The sequence below is a fragment of the Xyrauchen texanus genome, chromosome 50, assembly GCF_025860055.1.
Source record: "Xyrauchen texanus isolate HMW12.3.18 chromosome 50, RBS_HiC_50CHRs, whole genome shotgun sequence".
NCBI lineage: Eukaryota > Metazoa > Chordata > Actinopteri > Cypriniformes > Catostomidae > Xyrauchen > Xyrauchen texanus.
Window position 1 is genome coordinate 21,071,723 of NC_068325.1, and position 19,519 is coordinate 21,091,241.

Sequence of the window (19,519 nt, forward strand, 5' to 3'; positions counted from 1 at the left end):
GTTTTATGTTGTTTTAAGTTAATTTCTGCCATCCGTCAGGGGACTGAGGAGTTGCTGCTGGCCGCAGGGAGTTGGAGGATAGCTGCCATCTGCCAGGGGACGGAGTCGCCGCTGCCGGCTTCTTGGAGTCAGAGGAACCGCTGACATCCACCAGGGGATGGATGAGTCGCTGCCAGCCGCCAGAAGTTGGAGGAATCACTGCCATCCACCAAGGGACAGAGGAGTCAGTGCTGGGTGCCAGGAGTCAGAGGACTCGCTGCCATCTACCAGGGGAGGAGTGGCTTTCGTCTGCCAGAGGGCGGAGGAGTGGCTGAGGACCAGGCGACGACGTGTCCAGGGACTGGCGAGCAAGTTTCTCTCTCTCTCTCTCTCTCTCTATCCTGCTTGCCATTTCCCTCTCCCCACTCCCTCCTCTCTTCTCTCCCCAGGTTCCCAGGAGGCAGGGTGGACCATCTGCTGGCGGAATGGCCGGAAAGGCAGCTTCTCCCCTCCAGAAATGGGGGGTAGGCCAGTCCGGATGGAGCACTGGCCTGAATCGGGAGAGGGAGGAGTGTGATGAGGAGGAGGGCGTGGCCAGGCCATGAGGGTGCATGGGCGGTGCTGAGTTAACTAATGAGCGGAAGAGAGAGGAAAGGAAAGGGGAGCCGCAGACGCCAGTTTGAGAGAGAGACACACACGTGGCCGCTGTGTGTGTGCGTCTATGTGTTTTATGTTGTTTTAAGTTAATTTCTGTCATTAAAGTTTACGTTGACTGTTCTGCCAGTTCCCTGCTCCTCCTTGCCCATCCCTTACCCGTTACACTCAGTTTTCTACTTCTGAACCTCCCACTTTTTGTCAGCAAATAATACTGTTTTACAGTAATGAGAATCTAATTAGAATAATCATTGAGAATAATATGAAGTACAAAAAACATATAAGTAAAATATTCAGACGCATTACAATAATGTGAATTTGGGGGAAACGCGCTTAATTGATGCAAAAAAAAGTATGCTAAAAATAAAAAAAGTCCTGGCTTAATTTTCTTCATTTGTTATTTTTTTATTATTATTTTAGGGTGAAATGTTGGAAATGTTTTCATGATATTCACCTTAAATGAATATTCCAGGTTCAATACAAATTGAGCTAAATCAACAATTGACAAAAATCGAGGTTACAGTGAGGCACTTAGGAAGTCAATGAGGCCAATTTTTGGAAGGTTTAAAGGCAGAAATGTGATGCTTATAATTTTGTAAAAGCACATATTAATTCTTCTGTTAAAATTTTAACGTTTACAGATTGGCCCCACTGACTTCCATTGTAAGTGCCTCACTGGAACCCAAATAGAAATGGAGGGACGAGTATATTATGCTACAAATCCTGTCGATTAAGCTTAACTTGTATTGAACCTAGAATATTCCTTTAATATGTTTATGACTGTATAAGATAATATGTATAAAATATAGGCTACTTTAATTTACAGCTGTCTTACTAATCATCAGCTCTACCAATGTTTACAAAGGATGACAACAAACCCTTTTCACTTCTACCGAAGGGAAGAACGCTGGCGCCAGCTCACAAATCCCCCCTCCCCACCTCACAGCCTTTCTCTGTGACCTCTAATAATGTCATGCGAACAGAGCCGTGGCCCATTGAAAACCTCTCTTAATCAAACCCAATTAATTCCGCTCCATTCCCATATTATCCTCTTCGAGGAACGCGTCATCCCAATCAGCCTGTTAACTTCAGCCTTCGCCGTGTCGAGGGAGCAAAATAATAGATTATGCAATTAATTAGTCGTCAGAGACTTAGTTGTTCTTAATGAATACAGTAACCCTGTGGGGGATTCAGAGCATCACACTTTCCCTCCTGTTCTCACTCGACTAACTCTATGATCACTCAGCAAAATTATTTTCACCCAGTTTATTTATTCTATGACGCATAGGGATCAAAATTAGGGATGCACCAATCTAGAATGTATTTTCCCCCCCAGTATAACCAATATGATGTCCGATATTATAAATGTATACTGTTTGAGAATTATATTTTTTCACATTATGGTAATGAGAATATGTGGTGAGGGAAATGTACTTAATTTTCATGTAAATCATCTTAATGGTTCTTAATGGCTCAAAATACGCCCCAGACATGTTCTTGAGAGGTTTCGTGAGATTCAACAAAAATCAGATACAGAAACATTGTGTGATATAAAATGGACAATTCTTTAGTGCTTTTGTACCCGTCTTAGAAAAATACCTAACTGTTTAAATAAGAAAAATTACCCTAAATGTATGTGCTTCCAGTATAAACGTAATCACATAGATAGCGCTAATTTAAAAACTCTAATATCGGCCGATACCGATATTGTGACCGATATATTGCACATTCTTGATTCCAATCTTTGTGTATTTATGTCCTTCTGTCAATATTCATATTCATACAGAATCTAATAAATGTTAGAATGTAAATATGATAATATGCAGCAGTATTTTGGCTCTAAAAACGATAAACCCGTGAAATCGTCTTAGTAACTGAGGTCATGGATTAACCCTCAGTTTATGTATCTTGCTACCAGATGTGTGACTATAAGAATTTGAGCTATGACCAGGCATTTTTAACTTGCAAAAACTAATATCCCATATCGTTAGAGAGCAGTGAAGGTATGTTTTGTAAAAGTTAACATTTCTGAATTAGTTAGGGCGTGTTTACAAAGGCATACTTAAAGGGATGGTTCACCCCAAAATGAAAACAGTTTGTTAGAGGGGTTGCTGGAGTATTAAACATGTGAACCAAACGTGAGATTATAAAGTCGACCCTAAACACAACAGACTGACCCACATTCAGAGCATGAGAGTGGAAAGCCAGCACAATTCCCTCAGCCTGACGAACAAAGCTTTTCGCAGTGGATGAACTGCTGCTTTCCCATGATTCCTTTGTGCCAGTCCAGCTCAACGCATGCCTACCCTCAACCCGGCAGCTCTTGTGCCAAGATGTGCAGTGGTCAGTGGCAATTCGGTCTTGATGCGGGCACTAATCCTCACACTGAACTCATCCTGGCCAGCTGGATAAAGCTTTAATTGGGGGATTTTCTCCATCATTAACCGCGATGAGCAGCCTTCCCACCCTTCGCTCCCACCCGTATAATTGTTAATACATCCAACCTTGAGCAGCGAAATGTTCAGCCACAGAACTGCTTTTTCATACGTTCACAATTGATGAAATTTGTTATGAAGAAAATGTCAGGGGTCTCTCCTTCAAAGTAAGTAAGTCTTTTTTTGCCTACTTTATTGTCTGACACACATTAGCTTTGAAAAGTAATGGCACAACTCTTCTCAACAAGCAGTACGTTGAGTTATCATTCAGGTTGCACCAAAAGAATGGGACGAATTAACTTACAAAGTGATGCTTTACACATTTAGTATTAGGGTTAGAAGATTGTTTAAATCTCTAACCCCAAGGATGAGCAGCAATAATAGTTAAGTTAGCCTTAAACAATGTATACCAAAAAGTATACAAAAGTTCAAATCTAAAACCTGGACCAGAGCAAGTGAAGTCCAGGTGCTCTTCACTGAGGTAAACAAAGCACATGTTCACACCCCTTTGCTCATTTCCCAACATATGTGATTTGGGGCCCCAGATGGCCTCTGCAGTAACCCATCTGTCTGAGAGCATTGCTCACACATGATGAATGCAGCCGAGCACCAGGCACCATGAACATGTGCCCGAGCAGCAGCATCAGGAGGCAATTAGAGAAACCACGGACCCTGGGGCCAGTGCCCCCTCCTGGGTCGGCCTGATTGACTGGAACGTTATCTGTCTAACGGGCTGGCTCGGTGCCACTGGTCAGGAGAAACACAGAGAGGAGGGAGGACATGGAATGGACTGTCTTTTCAAGTGTTGGTGAAGCTACTTTGAAACTTAAACTTGTCAAGCTACCCATTTGAGAAAGTAGTTTAATAAACTACAAGGTACTACTTTGTTTCACTACACCGCTAAATGTTGTGGAAAAACAGCTAATTATTGGAAAAGCTACATTGGTTTTTAAAACAACTGAGCCACTGCCACGCTCCCGAACAATTTAGTTATGTCAGTAGCATCGCTACTTACTCCCGAAAAGTCTTTTCTATAATCATGTGTATAGGTGGACCAAATGCGATGGACTAGCAAACAACTTTTCCAGGAAAGGATGAATCGACAAAAGCAAAAGTTCTATCAAACTAGATTTATTTATTTAAAGAAAGGTTGTTGACATCAGTTCTGTCACAAGCTCTGATTGATTCAAAGGTAACCTTGAAAATGTCACAATCATATTTTTGGACAAAAATAACATTGCACATAAACACACACACTAATTCACAGATGATTGTCATATTTCTATTTAACTTTGGCTTTCAGTTGCTCAAAATGTGCAAGTCACCTTAACATCATGGATTAACTATCCTTAAATTATTGATATCCTTAAACAACGTAAACTTGTAAAACTATTAGTAAGCATAGATCATTCAAGGGAAAAATTGAGTCATCTCATACATTCTGGAACTTATATTTATAGGTATATATATATATATATATATATATATATATATATATATATATATGCTACAAAAATTCTGGCAACATGAACTGAGTTTCCTTTAGGAAATAAGCAGCAAGTCCCACTTGCGGGTTTGTGGAGCTGATGATGCATTTAATTTAATAACTTTTGACATCTCCCTCAAAATCCACTCTTGAAATTACTGTCGTTGACTGTCTTTCCCTTAAAATATATAAACAAATGATCGGACTTGGATCAATGGGCCCAAACAAAGAGGGAGTCATGAGGTGAGGTACAGTGATTCTGCTCATCTGCACGTACAGGGAACGGTTGTCAAGGGGTTTTTGTCTTAAACACGCCGAACTAATCACTTTTGCCCTGTCTCGATATTCTTAGATGCACCTTACTGTACGCTAATTGTTCAGCTGCCTATGCAATTACAGGAAGAGGCATTTTCCAACCATTGACTGTATTTATGGCTCATCTCACCTAGCAAGATCTTCTGTGTCAACCCAAAACATATGGACCAGTCCATTAGATGAAAGTGTGAATTTGCAGACAGAGGTCATACAAAGCATGGCCTCAAATTCACATTTCAGTAACTCTGCATCCAGAATCTGCTCATACTAATTGTGATATGACTGTCCTAGATGCAAAGCTGATTGAACGGAAAAGACTACATTGCCAAGGTGTATGTCGAACTATGGTAAAAGAGGGACTTCTCAGAACAGAATTGCTGAGTGGTGAAATGTCTTACAAATTGTCATAGGTCCTAAGTTTTCATGTTTATGCTTGTTTACTTCATCTAAACCCAAGGAATGCTGGTTTTCTTGGAGAAGTGTTAACATCCAGTTGCAAAAATTTAAATTAACATGGCATTAAATGGCACAACTTATTTAGCATCTACACACAATGTTCCTGACCAGGAGAACATGTCATCCAATTCAAGCAAAACGTTTCTTCATTAGCCTTGAAGTCAACAAGAAACTTGAAGGCCCTCAGTCAACGAACTAGAGTTCTACTCTGTCTTAACACATGGGTTGCCAAGTTTTGTCCATGGACTGGATGTGTTCCTTGGCTTTCATCCTGAGAGCTGCGATGCTTGAACTGCGCTGATTTACATCCTCTAGGGGGTATTTGTCAGTGAAGGGAATGGGACACTGGTATGGCGGTGGCACCATAGGCTGCATGCTCTGGGTCATGGGTTGGGGTGAGCTGAGAAAGCCGTGACTGGTGTAGCCTGCCTGCAGGCCTTGTGTAGGACCCATGAACCCTGGGATACTGTGCACTGGAGTGGCACTGGACAGAGGGGAATTCAGCCATGGGTCAAGGGGCAACGTGTTGTTCATGGGGCCCACAGTGGGGTGCATAGGTGGTCGGTTGAAGGACAGCATGGGGGAGTCGTGGAGCCTCATGGTGCTCACATCCATTTTCTCCTGTCGCCTCCATTTGGCTCTGCGATTCTGGAACCAAACCTGGCCAAACAAATAGACTTCAAATTAGAATTCTGTCAGACAACCTTTTGGAAATTAGTTGTGGTTTCATCAAAAGCATTTTAGCAATGTGTTTTGCTAACTTACTGGGAGACACAACCAAAGATACATTTAAACAGCATCACATTTTGAATCCTTACTGTAAAGAACAGCTTACTAGTACAGTTTTGGTGCTGGTCTGACTGGTTGACCAGTAGACGGCACGTTCAGACCAAGCATTAAAAAAGGTAGATGCTGCATAAAGAATGGAACAGGATGCAGGTGTCTGGTGTCAACTGGCATAACATTTCTGGTGTAGCTGGCTGACCGAGTTTGGGCAGGTTATGCCAGTGAAGTACCAGGTTACGGTTAGTCAAATAAAGTCTTGATTGTCAAGAACTTTAAGCAGCCACTTGTCTGTTGTTTAGCAGCCTGGTGAGGACAGACTAGCACATCAGGGTCTGATTCTGATGACCAGCTTACTAAACTTATACTTGTGACTGATCTTCTCAACATTGGCTCCTCTAATACTGGTACTTTCACTTCAACACACAGTGTGATACCTTTTTTTAGCGAAAGCACTAGACAGAAAGACCTCAAGGAGATTTAAACACACCTGTACTCGAACTTCAGGGAGGTTGACTTTCATGGCCAGCTCTTCTCGACTGTAGACATCAGGGTAGTGGGACTTTTCAAAGGCTCGCTCCAGCTCGTGCAGCTGGTAAGTGGTGAAGGTGGTACGGTTACGCCGATGCTTTTTCTTTGGCTGCTCTCCATCGGCAGATTCTGGAGACTTGCTGTCACTCTCAACGGACTTCCGCAGGTCACCCAACTCCCCATCAAACTTGTTGGAGAATAAATCAGCATCTACAGCCACAGGTCACACACAAAACAGAACTTAAGACAGGACTGGTGCACATTGTGGTCCACCACAATGCACCACAGCCCACTCCTGACTGAGGAGAGGAAGAAGACACAGCTCACAGACTAGATGCACTCCAAACTTTAAAATAACTTAAGGTGAATGACCCGATCTTTTTAAAAGATGATTTTGTCCTTTTTATTGTTAGTAAACATGTTTAATACAACCTTTTAAGTTAAGGCACAAGCTGAATATTCGGTTAAGAGCTCATGATTAATCGTTGCAATAATTGCCCAAATAGTCGAAAAATCTTTCTAATTATCAAAATAATCATTAGTTGCAGCCATAATGTTAATGCCTCTCATAAACACTGGAATGGCGTTTTCCTCCACCAAAATATGCGACTTTCACGTGATGTTGCAATAGAATGGCGCTTCAAAGTTTTTGGAGCAACCTGGGATTAAGTGCCATGCTCACGGCTTGCTTCTTGCTGAAATCGAACCAGGAAGCTTCTTGTTACAAGCACTGGTTCCTGACTACTACACGACCCCACCAATTATTATGTATTGCAATAAAATTTGGTGGTGATTTACTACAGTGATCTCCATTGATGGAAATCGATTATTGATAAGGTATTTCCAAAACTGGGACTCCTACTCATGGATAGGGTAGGGCATGGCTTTCACTGAGGGTTTCCCATCCCATTATCCAAGCAGAAACAGATGTAGACTAGTTAATTCCCCTGATATTTTCCGTGTAGACTTGGCTTTAATCTACCTAAGGGCTTCATTTGATTCTACCCCATGTCCTCACCATAAGGTCAACACTTCTTGGAAAACCTTTACCCTGGTAAACTGGATGCTAGTTGGAAGGCTAATTAAATTAATTCCAATAAAATGGCGATTGTCAGGGGAGGTGGACAACACTGCCTCACAAGACGCAACTGAGAGGAAGAGTGGGTATGTGTTGCTCCTGAATTGTACAATGTCTTAGAAGAGATTAAACAGGTGCATGCTGCCGAATAGAGTAAGCACTTAACATTAAATTAAAGGAATACCTTGGCATGTTACTCAAAGGCGACAGGTTCAATCCCAGATAGGGTTGATCAATGAACTGGACATTGACAGATATACTTTATCCCCGATTTGTCCTTGAGCAAAACACTTAACCACAGGTTTAAGGTTCCTGGGGCGACTGTCCTTGCAATCAGCACAAAGTTTGCACTTTGCACTCTGGTGTCTGCTAATGGCAATCTAACTCTGCATAGCGCACTGTAGTCTTTCTAACATACTACTTAACACGATAAATCTGGAAAAACATGATGGTGAGTACAATTTATTACTTTGTGTTAACTAATACTTGACAACATAGATTACAGAAAAATATAGCAGAAGAAACAGACTTTTTTGGAGACATAATAGGAGAGCGTTTAATTATCAGGTAGGTACGACATTCTGGGTTAACATAGCCCCCATAATTAACAGGCAATAGGCTGAGCTCACACAATAGTGGAGGTCAATCCCAGTTCGAGGATCACCACACCGTCAGTCAGATACAAGACAGCCCAGTAACAAAGCTCAGACTAGTTGGTAACTCACGTCAAATGAGGACAATCGATTTCAAAGGCTCGACCTGTTCAAAAGGATCTTGTCACGATAACAGACATGTCAACTCTGGGTCATTCAAGAGACTCTCTCAACTAAGAACCACGATGGATTATGAGCCCAAAGGAGAAAATAAAATTGGAGCTGAATGGAGAAATGATTATGTCGTGCAATCTTGTTTGAGATCTGAGAAGATTATGGGAATTCCAGATTAAGGGGATGAGAACCAGGGATGAGCCCCCTTGCCAAATGATTTTCAGGTTAGATCAGGCCTTGTAAAGACATGAAAATGTGATCGCCTTGTCTTATTTAGACATGATTTATCGTAGCATATTACCACAGTCAAGTATCACCGCATAAAAGTGGCCTAGACAGCAATGAGATTGCAATAGAAAGCAAATAAAGTCTTCTGGTCTTCAGATGTTCCTCCTGAGAAAATATATTCCAGTAACCTCACATGTATCTCCTCTAGAGTTTTGGAAGAGTTACAAACAATGTCTCAAACTGTACTCTGATATGCCAAGATCTAAAGTCAGAAATCTCAATATGAACATCACTCATCAAATTCTACCAAGAGCAAATGATCAGAGCAATTCTACCCACATTGATTTTATATCTTTATTCTCATACTGTATGTCAACAATTGCTTGCTAAGGAGTGGCAATACATCCACAATCAACACCCTCAATGGAAACCACAGGAACAGAATACATATTGAGGTAACTTTGCTGTTAATTGCGGAAGTTGCCAAACTTTTGTCCAGGTCTCTTAAGGTGACAGTTGATGTTAATTCCCTGGCGAACTGCCACTGTCGCTTAAAAATCAAGAGGAGCATTTGCAACACAACTAGAACTTGTGGTTCATGTTAGTCTCTGGGTTTAAACAGTTTACAACTGGTGTTTAACGATGCGTCACAAACTTCGCCCACAAAGACTCACCATGAAACGCAGGCGGTTCTGATGTTTCCCTCATGGTTTGCAGGTGTCCATAGTGTTGCATCCGCTGGTTCTGCTCCCGTGGATCTCCAAGACTCTCTCCACCAACTTTATGAGTTACAGCGTTACCTCCAGGATTGAGTAAAGGATCCTGGTCCTTGCTGAAGCCCAAGATGACATCTATACTGTGGACACGGGTTCCCATCGCTGCGCCCCCTACTTTCACCATCTCATGGTAGTTACTGGGTGAAAGACAGCTGTCATCCACCACATCCATGGTGTCCAGTGACAAATGCATTCAAATGTTTAGGCTGGTGCGTCCAACAGAGAAAAGCAGTTGTTCTGATGGAGGAATCCAAAACTGAGCAGTACCTTATCAGACAATAAAAGAGAAACAATCATTAACAAGTCTAATAAGTTATGCATTCGAGGCCAAGTTAAAACAAATAGGTTTATTTGTGTTTATTAACAAGATCTTGGGTTTATAGATATTTATGTATGTTGAATCCATCTATACATAAATTGTCCTTCCATCTTATAATTGTTTGTCTATTTTAGTAAGCAAAATTCTAAAAATGAATGCTAAAATTTCTTATATAGGTCTTAAAACATTTAAAAACGTATGTAGGATGATACTCTTTCATATGATATTGATAACACCAAATATATTGTCTCCATTCACAGTCTAAAACATTTCAGAATATCTAAGGATGACTCACAATTGTAAAATTGAACACTTTCTATAATAAAGCCCTTACCCATCTCGGTAACACTTAGGTTGCAATTAGGTTCATTTTGTTAACATTAGTTAGTTGTTAATTAACATAACCAAGATTAATAAATGCTGGAAACTGTATCGTTCCTTGTTAGTTCATGATAACCAATATATTAATAAATGTTAACAAATAGAACCTTAGTATAAATTGAGACAGCTATATATCATACCTCTAAGGCGAGATGCTCCGCATGCTCTTCGTCTCCAGTCTGACCCGCATCCACCTGTTTCCCTCAACAGCAGGTCACATTCGGGTGATGATCACGCCCCCCCTGTGCTACTGTACACCCCAACAGAACCCAACCAACCTCAAACTCTCTCACTTTAAACCTGCTTAAACTTATATTCACAGAGAGAAGTTCTCTCTGGTGGATTCTGCTAGATACAGAGCTGCGCTGTGTTTGTGTCTCTATAGAAGGGAAATAATAGCAGGGGATTACACTAGCTCATTAATTGAGACTCTTCCCCCTTAAGAATGATTGACAGACCATTTCTGCTCAAGTAATTGTTCTAAATGGAGCTTGAATTCAGGCACAGGAGGAGGGCGCAACTAATGAAGCCGTTTTGCCTTCTTCTGACAGGATTCTATTGTTTAAAAGACAAAAGGATGGACTGAAAGTTTTCGATGAAGCCTTTGTTATTGAAGTTAAAGATATTTTAATGGAAGCTGTTATTGAATATAAGTAAAAATAGAAGTTATTACAGTTGCAACCTGCACGATATTACTAAAAATGATAGGAGTATAAACTCATTGGGAACTTTATAAGGAACGCTATAGTTCTAATAAAGTGCCCAATGTGGTCTTTGGCTGTTTTAGCCCATTCAACTCAAGATTTGACGTGTTGAGCTTTCTGAGATGCTATTTTGCACACTAGAATTGTACAGAGTGGTTATATGAGTTACCGTAGCCTTTCTGTCAGCTCAAACCAGCCTGGCCATTGGATGTTTTTAGATTTTGGCACCATTCGGAGTAAATTCTAGAGACTGTTGTGCATGTTAATCCCAGAAATACTCAAACCAGCTCATCTGGCACCAACAATCACGCCACGCTCCAAATCACTGAAATATTTTTTCCCCATTCTGATGGTTGATGTGAACCTTAACTGAAGCTCCTGACCCGTATCTGCATGATTATATGCATTGCACTACTGGCACACGATTGGCTGATTAGATAATCGCATGAATAAGTAGGTGTAAAGGTTTTCCTAATAAAGTGCTCGGTGAGATCTTAATGACCTTTTGATCTATAGGCTTAAAATGTGTAGAAAAATACAAATTGTTTCTATGTATGTATTTCTTCACAAAACTAAAATTTACATTACATTACTTTTTTATTTTAATGGATGAGTTGTTGCAAATAGTGAAGAAAAAGTTGTCAACAAGTGTCCATTGTACATGGGAACTCCTTTTATGCTGTTTAATGTTATATGGTTTTCATTGGTTTAGCATATTTTGGTAAGTACATAATTCCCATTTGTGTTATTGCACAGTTTTGATTACAAAAATTATTCTGGTTAAACCTTTGAATTGTAGAGTACATTTGTAAAGTCCAATTTAGACACTTTTAATAGATAGATTTCAGTTATTAATATGAATTTCTAAAAGCAACCTCTTGTGTCAACACATAGTACTAAATTGTATTTATTGGGTAAATTAACTGCACACGTGGCATGTATTGTAGTAAACACTCAATACTATGACATGCTGAACGATTAGCTGAGTAATTAAAGCAAACTGCATGAGCGCGGACTCGTTTAACAGCCCATTAAAAAGTTAAACCAGGCAAACTCTGATCAGCTGATCAGCGCTTATTATGAGAAATGACACCAGACAGGATTAACTCGCTCATTTTTAAATGAATCCCTGTAAACATTCTCTTATTCCTTTCCACCAGTCAGATTACAACACTGAACGGTAGAACATGTATTTTACGACTTTTTAGATCTAGTCCAGAATTGGTTCTAATAGTGAGCATTCTAGAAGTTCAGAGAAGTTTTGGTGATCCAGAAAAAGCTTCTCTGATTTATAAACACAAGCCATTGCCATCTCATCTTGGTGCGTTGGACTCATTAGGTCCAAATCCTTGATGGATCATGTAGGAAACAGTCACAGACATCAACAACACCTCTATAGAGACCTCAGAGTAATCAAAAAATACGTTAAAGAAGCTCCTTTATTTGTTTGGGGTCAGTTTTAATGAGTCTCATGCCGAGTAGAATGGCGAGAAGACATCAAAATGACGATGATGGCCTTACATTTTGCTATCTGTTTTGGGCATTGTAATTGGCCTCCAGTTTTCATATGACATTTTCATATAGGAATGCACTACTCCACTAAATATTGTGTGACAGGGCGGAGGGCGGGGCGTGATTCTGCACACCCGGTCCCTTATCAGGCTAATTAAGCCTCCGAGAGGGATAAAGGCTGACTGCGGATGGTGGTACGAGAGAGAGAGAGAGAACACAAACCGAAGGACTGGTCGAACGATTTAATAAGACTTTAAACAAAAGACACAAACATCAACACACAACGGTGAGCCCCCATAAACAATCTCTCTCTTGCGCACCACCATCCCGGCCCCGCCCTCCACCCTGTCACATTTGGGTATATCGGTAGCTGTTGAAGTGATCAGAATGTCACCAATATGACCAGTACGAATGAAAATGGATTACGTAGAAAATTATTTATAGAATATAAACTTGGTGAAATAAGTTCTTGTTGGAGACTTAAATGTGTGTTAAAGAAAGCTGAGAGTAATTCTCGCTGAAACCACTAAATTAGCCAAAGATTTTAAAAGGAGCATGCAAGAGCCATTTTGATTGAAATTTGTGTTGTTTCTACAGAATTTGGAGTCTGCAAACTTATGACTGTAATTAAACAGAATCAGTAGTCGGTTGGCCAGTGATCTCATCAAAATTATGCAATCTCGCCACCTATGAGATCATATTGAAGTCTACGAAAACACAGCTTTGCCGTCATGCCAAATGTACCAGCCAGTGCATCTACTTCTGTGACCTGAATTGGCCCAAGCCACTCAAGACAAAGCTTCTGGAGACTGACTTCAACCATGTGTTTGTATATACGTGTTGCCAGATAGATGTCTAAGTCTCATGAGGAAGAGTGGATCCTGAAAAGACAATTTACTGCTCTGAGCTTTCGAAGAAGACCAGAGATACCTGGAAAGCTTGGCGTAGACAAGTCTTTGTTGACTCACGGGGCAGTGGTAGTGTCTCATTGGACATAGAAGTCCAAGGCGTCTATCCATCAATTTAAAGTATCTGAGACAGTAGACAGAGACAAATTGTGTGATGTGCGCTAATCCTTGAAAACTATGCAACAAAATTACATACACATTTAAATACAACACAAACTATTTCAAGTACAGGTTCACTTGCAGCAAGGATCAACGTGGTTTGTGCCAACCACAATCTCTTTTGTGCGGCGAAGTACTGGTGAGAGCATGAAACCATCGAAATTCCTTTTTGGGCGATAAACTATTTTGGAACCTTGTTGGGTTGCTTGGTGTCCAATGTACAATCTAGATCCTCAAGCAAAACCAGTCAGCTTTTATTGGCCTGTTCATAGAGTCTCCTTAGGAAGCTCCTTGTTTGGAGAATGGCTCGAGATCTTGGTTTGATGCTACATGGGATTGGGGAAGAGACATTGCAATTATTCGATCATGTTGATGCATTTCCTGAAGATCCTCACTTGCTACCTCGTTATGCTAATTGAGTACAAATTGGCTCAGAAGCTGCAGTACAGCTATCAAGAGGATTAGGTTTATCAGATGACAATGTAAAGCCCTCTGATCCTATTAGACACAAAGCAGCTAACGCAGAGGAGCTGTGTCAGCTCACTGGGGGGGGAAGAGAGGAGAGGTTGAAACGAGACACAATGTCACCGTTGTTCGTTATACTGTACAATATTTCATGAAATTTGACTTGTGAAGAGCTGCACCCTAGCCCTAACACCAGGGCCTGTTCCAGAACCTTGTGCGCTGCCAATTGCTGTATGTAGCTTGTTGAGATACCTTGTTTTGGACAAACTTTAAGGCAGTGTTGCATGTATCAAATTTATTTATGGTGAAGGCAATCTCAGAACACATTGTGACGAGCTCAGTGAAAACAAATCATCCAAGATCCAAGCGAAAGACAATTGTGCTTCTTAAGGTGGTCGCACACCGGACGAGAAGTGCTAGGACACAGCACAGGTATCAAACACAGGGCACATCCTGCATTTCAGGTGGCAGACTATACACAAAAGCTAACAAGGTTTAGAGTAAATAATCGATGTCCTCTGATAATGATTTGGGTCCAATTTAATGGACAATATGCGAGTTGCGCCCCCTGGCATGGCAGAAATTTGAGCAGCCCCCTGAGTCGTAGCTGTGTGTTTTAAATTTATTAGGAATGCCCACTTCCCACTACTTATTAGGTCCTCGTGGTGGTGCGGTTACTCACTTCAATCCGGGTGGTCTCAGTTGCCTCCGCTTCTGAGACCGTCAATCCGCACATCTTATCACGTGACTTGTTGTGCATGACACTGCGGAGACTCACAGCATGTGGAGGCTCATGCTACTCTCCACGATCCACACACAAGCCCCATTGAGAGCGAGAACCGTTAATCGCTACCACGAGGAGGTTACCTCATGTGACTCTACTCTCCTTAGCAACAGGGTCAATTTGGTTGCTTAGGAGACCTGGCTGGAGTCATTCAGCATGCCGTGGATTCGAACTCGCCACTCCAGGGGTGGTAGTCAGCGTCAATACTCGCCGAGATACCCAGGCCATTTTTTTTAAAGATGCAGCATCAAGTTAAAATAGCTTTTATCAATACACCGGTTCCATTCCAGCTTTATTTTAACGGACAATTAAAAAAAATTACTAAGAACTAAGGGTGGGCTCTTTTGACTTGGACCAGTAAACAACAACCATCCAAAAACCCTTGCAATGCCGTGGCAGCCACATTGCAAAGTACTAGAAGCACTCAGAATACCACAGCAAATGCAACGCCCTAACATTCAACCAGAACACCCTAGCAACCACTAAGAAAACCCTAGCAACTGTAAAGCAATGTGGTTAAAATGTGCTACTTTAGTATTGTGGTGGCGTCTTTACACAGGCAAATCTAGTGTTTTCAAAATTGCACTTATTAGACAGAAGAGAAGGTCTTTAGATGTCGTTGATTTCAGAGTGTGAGTGACAGTGTGTTTTTGGCCCTGATTCCCTCTTCAAAATCACAGTTCCTGCTTTCCATAATCGCTTCAATAGTCAAGATAGAACAAGGTTTAACTTTCCTCATCAACACTTAATCTGATCTTAACGTCGTCAAAGATATTTCTCTGCAGACGGTGACGTACTTTGCGCTTTAATCGGCTAATTAGATGCCTCACTTGTCATTCACACAGGTCTGCTCCGCCCCCCTGAATCTAAAAGGGCCTCAAGGCTCCACCCACTGTGACATCACAGGGAAAATCTTTCCATGACTGCAAGAGAGATTATAGCTGCATATAGAGCACATATACAAATGGGAGGGAAAAAAATACTTTCTTCTGCACAACACAAATGTTGATATCTTCCTAGATGTGTCATTACAGTATTTCATACAACTCGAGTGGTTAAATCCATATCTTCTGAAGTGATATGATCACTTTTTGGTGAAAACAGACCAACATGTAACGTGTCAAGCACGAAGAAGTGTAATCGAACTTCATATCATGATCTCGACAAGACTTGTAGTGAAAAAGGAGTTACGTTTTTTTTATATTCTCACCCAAAATCTAATCAGAAGACATGGGTTTACTTTTATGTGTCCTTTTTGAAGGTTGGAAGTTTTTACATGAATGGGAAAATGAGCATTTTTGAGTGAACTGTTCCTTTAAATGCAATTTTGCAGTAAAACCAAAGGCAGCCAGCAGAGGGAAACAATGTCCCTCTGCAATTGATTGTCCTACTCACCCTGAAACCTCAAAATGAATCCACTTATACTGAAACTTGTGCTGTTTTACCAGAATAAGGGTTAACAATTAAGCTGACCAATTCAAAACAACTATAAACAATTGGTTGGACCACCTGACTCATAAACAAGACTATAATTTGTACATTTACTTAAAGTGGTCATGTAGTGTTTATTTTTATTTTTTTTAAATATTTTTTATCTTCACTGAGGTCAAATCAGGGCTGGACTGGTAATCTGGCATATCGGGCATTTTCCCAGTGGCCGACGCACTTTGGGCCAATCAGGGGCAGACTGGCCATCTGGAGAACTGAGTGGGCCGGCCACGAAATGGGACAAATGGGCTGCGATAAGCTAAAATGAGCTGCAGCGTTATGCATAACCGATAACAAAACGGTGCTGCGATGTGCAGAAACGGACAGCGACTGATTCATCATCCCAGTCCAGCCCTGGGTCAAATGATAATGTTATTCACGTACAGTCACAATTTAGTAATATATTATCATCAGGGGTGGTACTGGGAAGAGAAATCAGCTTGGGATTTTACATAGAAACTGGACCAAAAGTTGTTGAGCATGGTGGGTAGTGGCATCGATTTGTGGCCCGTTCTGCATATCGTTCCCGTTCAGCGGCTCCTTCCATCTTATCTTGGCCCAGTCGTCCCATTTCGCAGCCGGCCCGGTTCTCCCGATGGCCAGACGTTTCAACAGGGTGGCAACTATAAATGCTCTTTTTAGACTAGGGAGAAGGTTTTGAATTCTGAAATTTATAATATGTCTTTATAGAGGGTCGGCCACTAATCGCAGGGTTCGATTCCCGGCCCACATGACTCCACATGCCAAAGTGTCCTTGGGCAAGACACTGAACCCCAAGTTGCTCCCAATGGCAGGCTAGCACCTTACATGCAGCTCTGCCGCCATTGCTGTGTGTGGGTGAATGAGTGAATGAGGCTGAGACCGGAGAGACAATATGGGCGGCTGTGGCTCAGGTGGTTGAGCGGGTCGGCCACTAATCGCAGGGTTGGTGGTTCGATTCCCAGCCCACATGACTCCACATGCCGAAGTGTCCTTGTGCAAGACACCCCAAGTTGTTCCCAGTGGCAGGCTAGCACCTTACATGGCAGCACTGCCATCATTGGTGTGTGAGTAGGTGAATTGGACACAGTGTTAACCACTAAGGTAAAAAAGGCGCTATATAAGTGCAGACATTTACCATTTCAAGACCCCTTTAAGAAAATGTGAGTGGTGCTTGAAGGGGCAAAACACTTCGTCAGGACGTTGAAAAGTTTTGTGTTGTTTTTAGCACATTGTTATGTTGTTGCTAGCCTCTTTTGTCTCAGTAGTCTAGTAGAAATGACCTTCTTCAGTTTAATGCATTTAATTATTTATCTATATTTTTTGCCCAATTTATCATCCTCAAGGTTCATTAGTCAGATAAGTAAAAGCACACACAGGACAAATGATTTGAGGTGTCATTCATGTCTGTAGAACAAACGGTGCGAGACGAGTTACACATTGAACGTTTACACTTACGGTTGAGTGTTCGATTTACTAACCCAACGAATGAGCAATAGCAGTGGTGGATTTAGGCATGGGTGACATGGGCAGTCACCCATGGCGGCATCTTGCAGGGGGGCGGCATAAGGCAACTTTGGGGGTGTGTAGAAGAGGTTTCGCCCAGGGCGCCAAACTAGCTAGAACCGCTACTGAGCAATAGTAATGGTGATCTTTGTCTTAGCAGGTACTACTACTTCTAATAAATGGTACTTTGGCAACCCTGTCTAAAAGAAATAGCATCATTTCTGGCCATCAGTATTTTTAATGTCTGACTGGGTCAAATCTGAGATTTCTCATGCCATTTTACAAACCTTTACCTCTAGTTTCCATCGTAAATACTATTTCATTACATTGCCTTGTGTCACTGACTCACTACCAGAAAATTACAAATAGGAAAGAAAAATCACATTCTGCTTGTTTACACCAATAAACCTCAACATCTGAACCCCGGCACAGGTTAGAAGACTTTCACGTCATCGGATATTTCGGAATTTTTCATTATTTCTTCAAGAATTGCGCATCATCCTATTTGAGGCTTAAACAGTAAATCCACAGAAGACTGTGGCAATAAAAAAGGAAAGCCAGATTCAATCTGTGGACAGTCTCTTGGGTAAAAGATAAATACCTGGTTTACTGAGCCATAAAACTAATGACATCCTCTATTTCGTCTGCACTGTGACAACAGTCAAAATAAGGCCTTGATTAAATCTCCTATGGTCTTCGGTCATTTTTGACCATAATCACTTTTGCTGATAGAATAAAAATGGTTTCCTTTATCTGAGCAGTACAAGACAAGTGAATGTTGCTCTACTTGCCTTCTGAACATACAACAAATAAATAAATAAATATCTGGGCATGATTCGATCAGTCTTAGTGGTTGGAAAATATAGCGACACCTTTTGTCTTCGAGATCAAATTTGACCAACCATTGAAAATGAATGGATAAGACCATAACAGAGCAATCGTTGTTCCCATCAAATACAATCAATATATATCAGCCACAATGCAGAAAAAAACACACAGATAAGTTAAAGGGTAAGACTATAACGTCCACGGTTCAACTCTATTCGCTTTACTTTTCTGAGCTTGCATTTCCACTGCAGTTTAGTGCAGACTCAACGTGGGCGGGATTATAGGCTGATCGTCATAGTTGCACCGCCTCTACTGCCGTGACATCATCTTGAACACGACACAAACTGACCAAAACAATAACACGAGCGCTAGCTGTTAGCTGCTAGCTCATTGTGCTGCATAAAGCAGTTGTTGCATGGTGATTTTACACAAGTGTAACAGTTAAATTGGGCTGGTTGTTTTAGAAGCTTTCCAGTAGCTGGTCAACTAAATAAAGGGAAGCTTTCAATCAGAGTAACAAAACGTACCATCCTCCATCATGGATCAACGCCAGTCCAGGGCACTCTCCCTCCCATTGCTCGCTGGTTTAGATAGCGTCCATTTGGTCGAACCACTTCCACTTTTCCTTGATGGTTCTGTAGTCACTTTTAAGTGTTTTTAACTTTTCCCTACACTGTTGGTAGGTCCGGTGGTAGCCGTGTGCGGCCAACAGCTGAGACACTTCCTGAGAGACTTTATCGCTAATGAGTGGACCATCTGCACCTCGTTTATGGACCATGGCGTGGTTTTGTGCACAGCCATTACTTTTTACAATTCGAAAGCCGCGTGAACAAATTATACTGTTATCGCTGTTGCTAACTTTAAAACTAGCGGGTTAATGACGCGTGTCGGAAATCCAGTGACGCCGGTAGTGACGATTCTCCGCAACCAATCAGTGATCTGCAGGGTTTTGACGTCACATTTAGTGTCGGCTCGGCTTGCTTGGAACCTCGACAAGG

At 41.5% G+C, this 19,519-nt stretch overlaps 1 protein-coding gene across 1 annotated transcript; it reads right to left on the reverse strand.

Moving 5' to 3' along the window:
* Window positions 1-4,592: 4,592 nt before the first annotated feature.
* On the reverse strand, window positions 4,593-10,429 carry LOC127641036 (retinal homeobox protein Rx1). The gene is made up of 4 exons (XM_052123781.1): window positions 10,329-10,429; window positions 9,387-9,755; window positions 6,599-6,849; window positions 4,593-5,985 (listed from the first exon to the last, which is right to left on the reverse strand). The coding sequence occupies exons 2-4, from the start codon at window positions 9,679-9,681 to the stop codon at window positions 5,539-5,541; spliced, it is 993 nt and encodes a 330-aa protein (XP_051979741.1). The 5' UTR covers window positions 9,682-9,755; window positions 10,329-10,429; the 3' UTR covers window positions 4,593-5,538.
* Between the last annotated feature and the right edge of the window lie 9,090 nt (window positions 10,430-19,519).

What these genes read in the sequence shown, in the direction of transcription:
- LOC127641036 (XM_052123781.1), bottom strand. Translation starts at nt 9,681, where the DNA reads ATGCATTTGTCACTGGACACCATGGATGTGGTGGATGACAGCTGTCTT. An exon ending in AGAACCGCCTGCGTTTCATG is followed by an intron (nt 6,850 to 9,386) that starts GTGAGTCTTTGT and finishes CTGTGGCTGTAG; the next exon opens with ATGCTGATTTATTCTCCAAC. An exon ending in TCCCTGAAGTTCGAGTACAG is followed by an intron (nt 5,986 to 6,598) that starts GTGTGTTTAAAT and finishes TTGTTTGGCCAG; the next exon opens with GTTTGGTTCCAGAATCGCAG.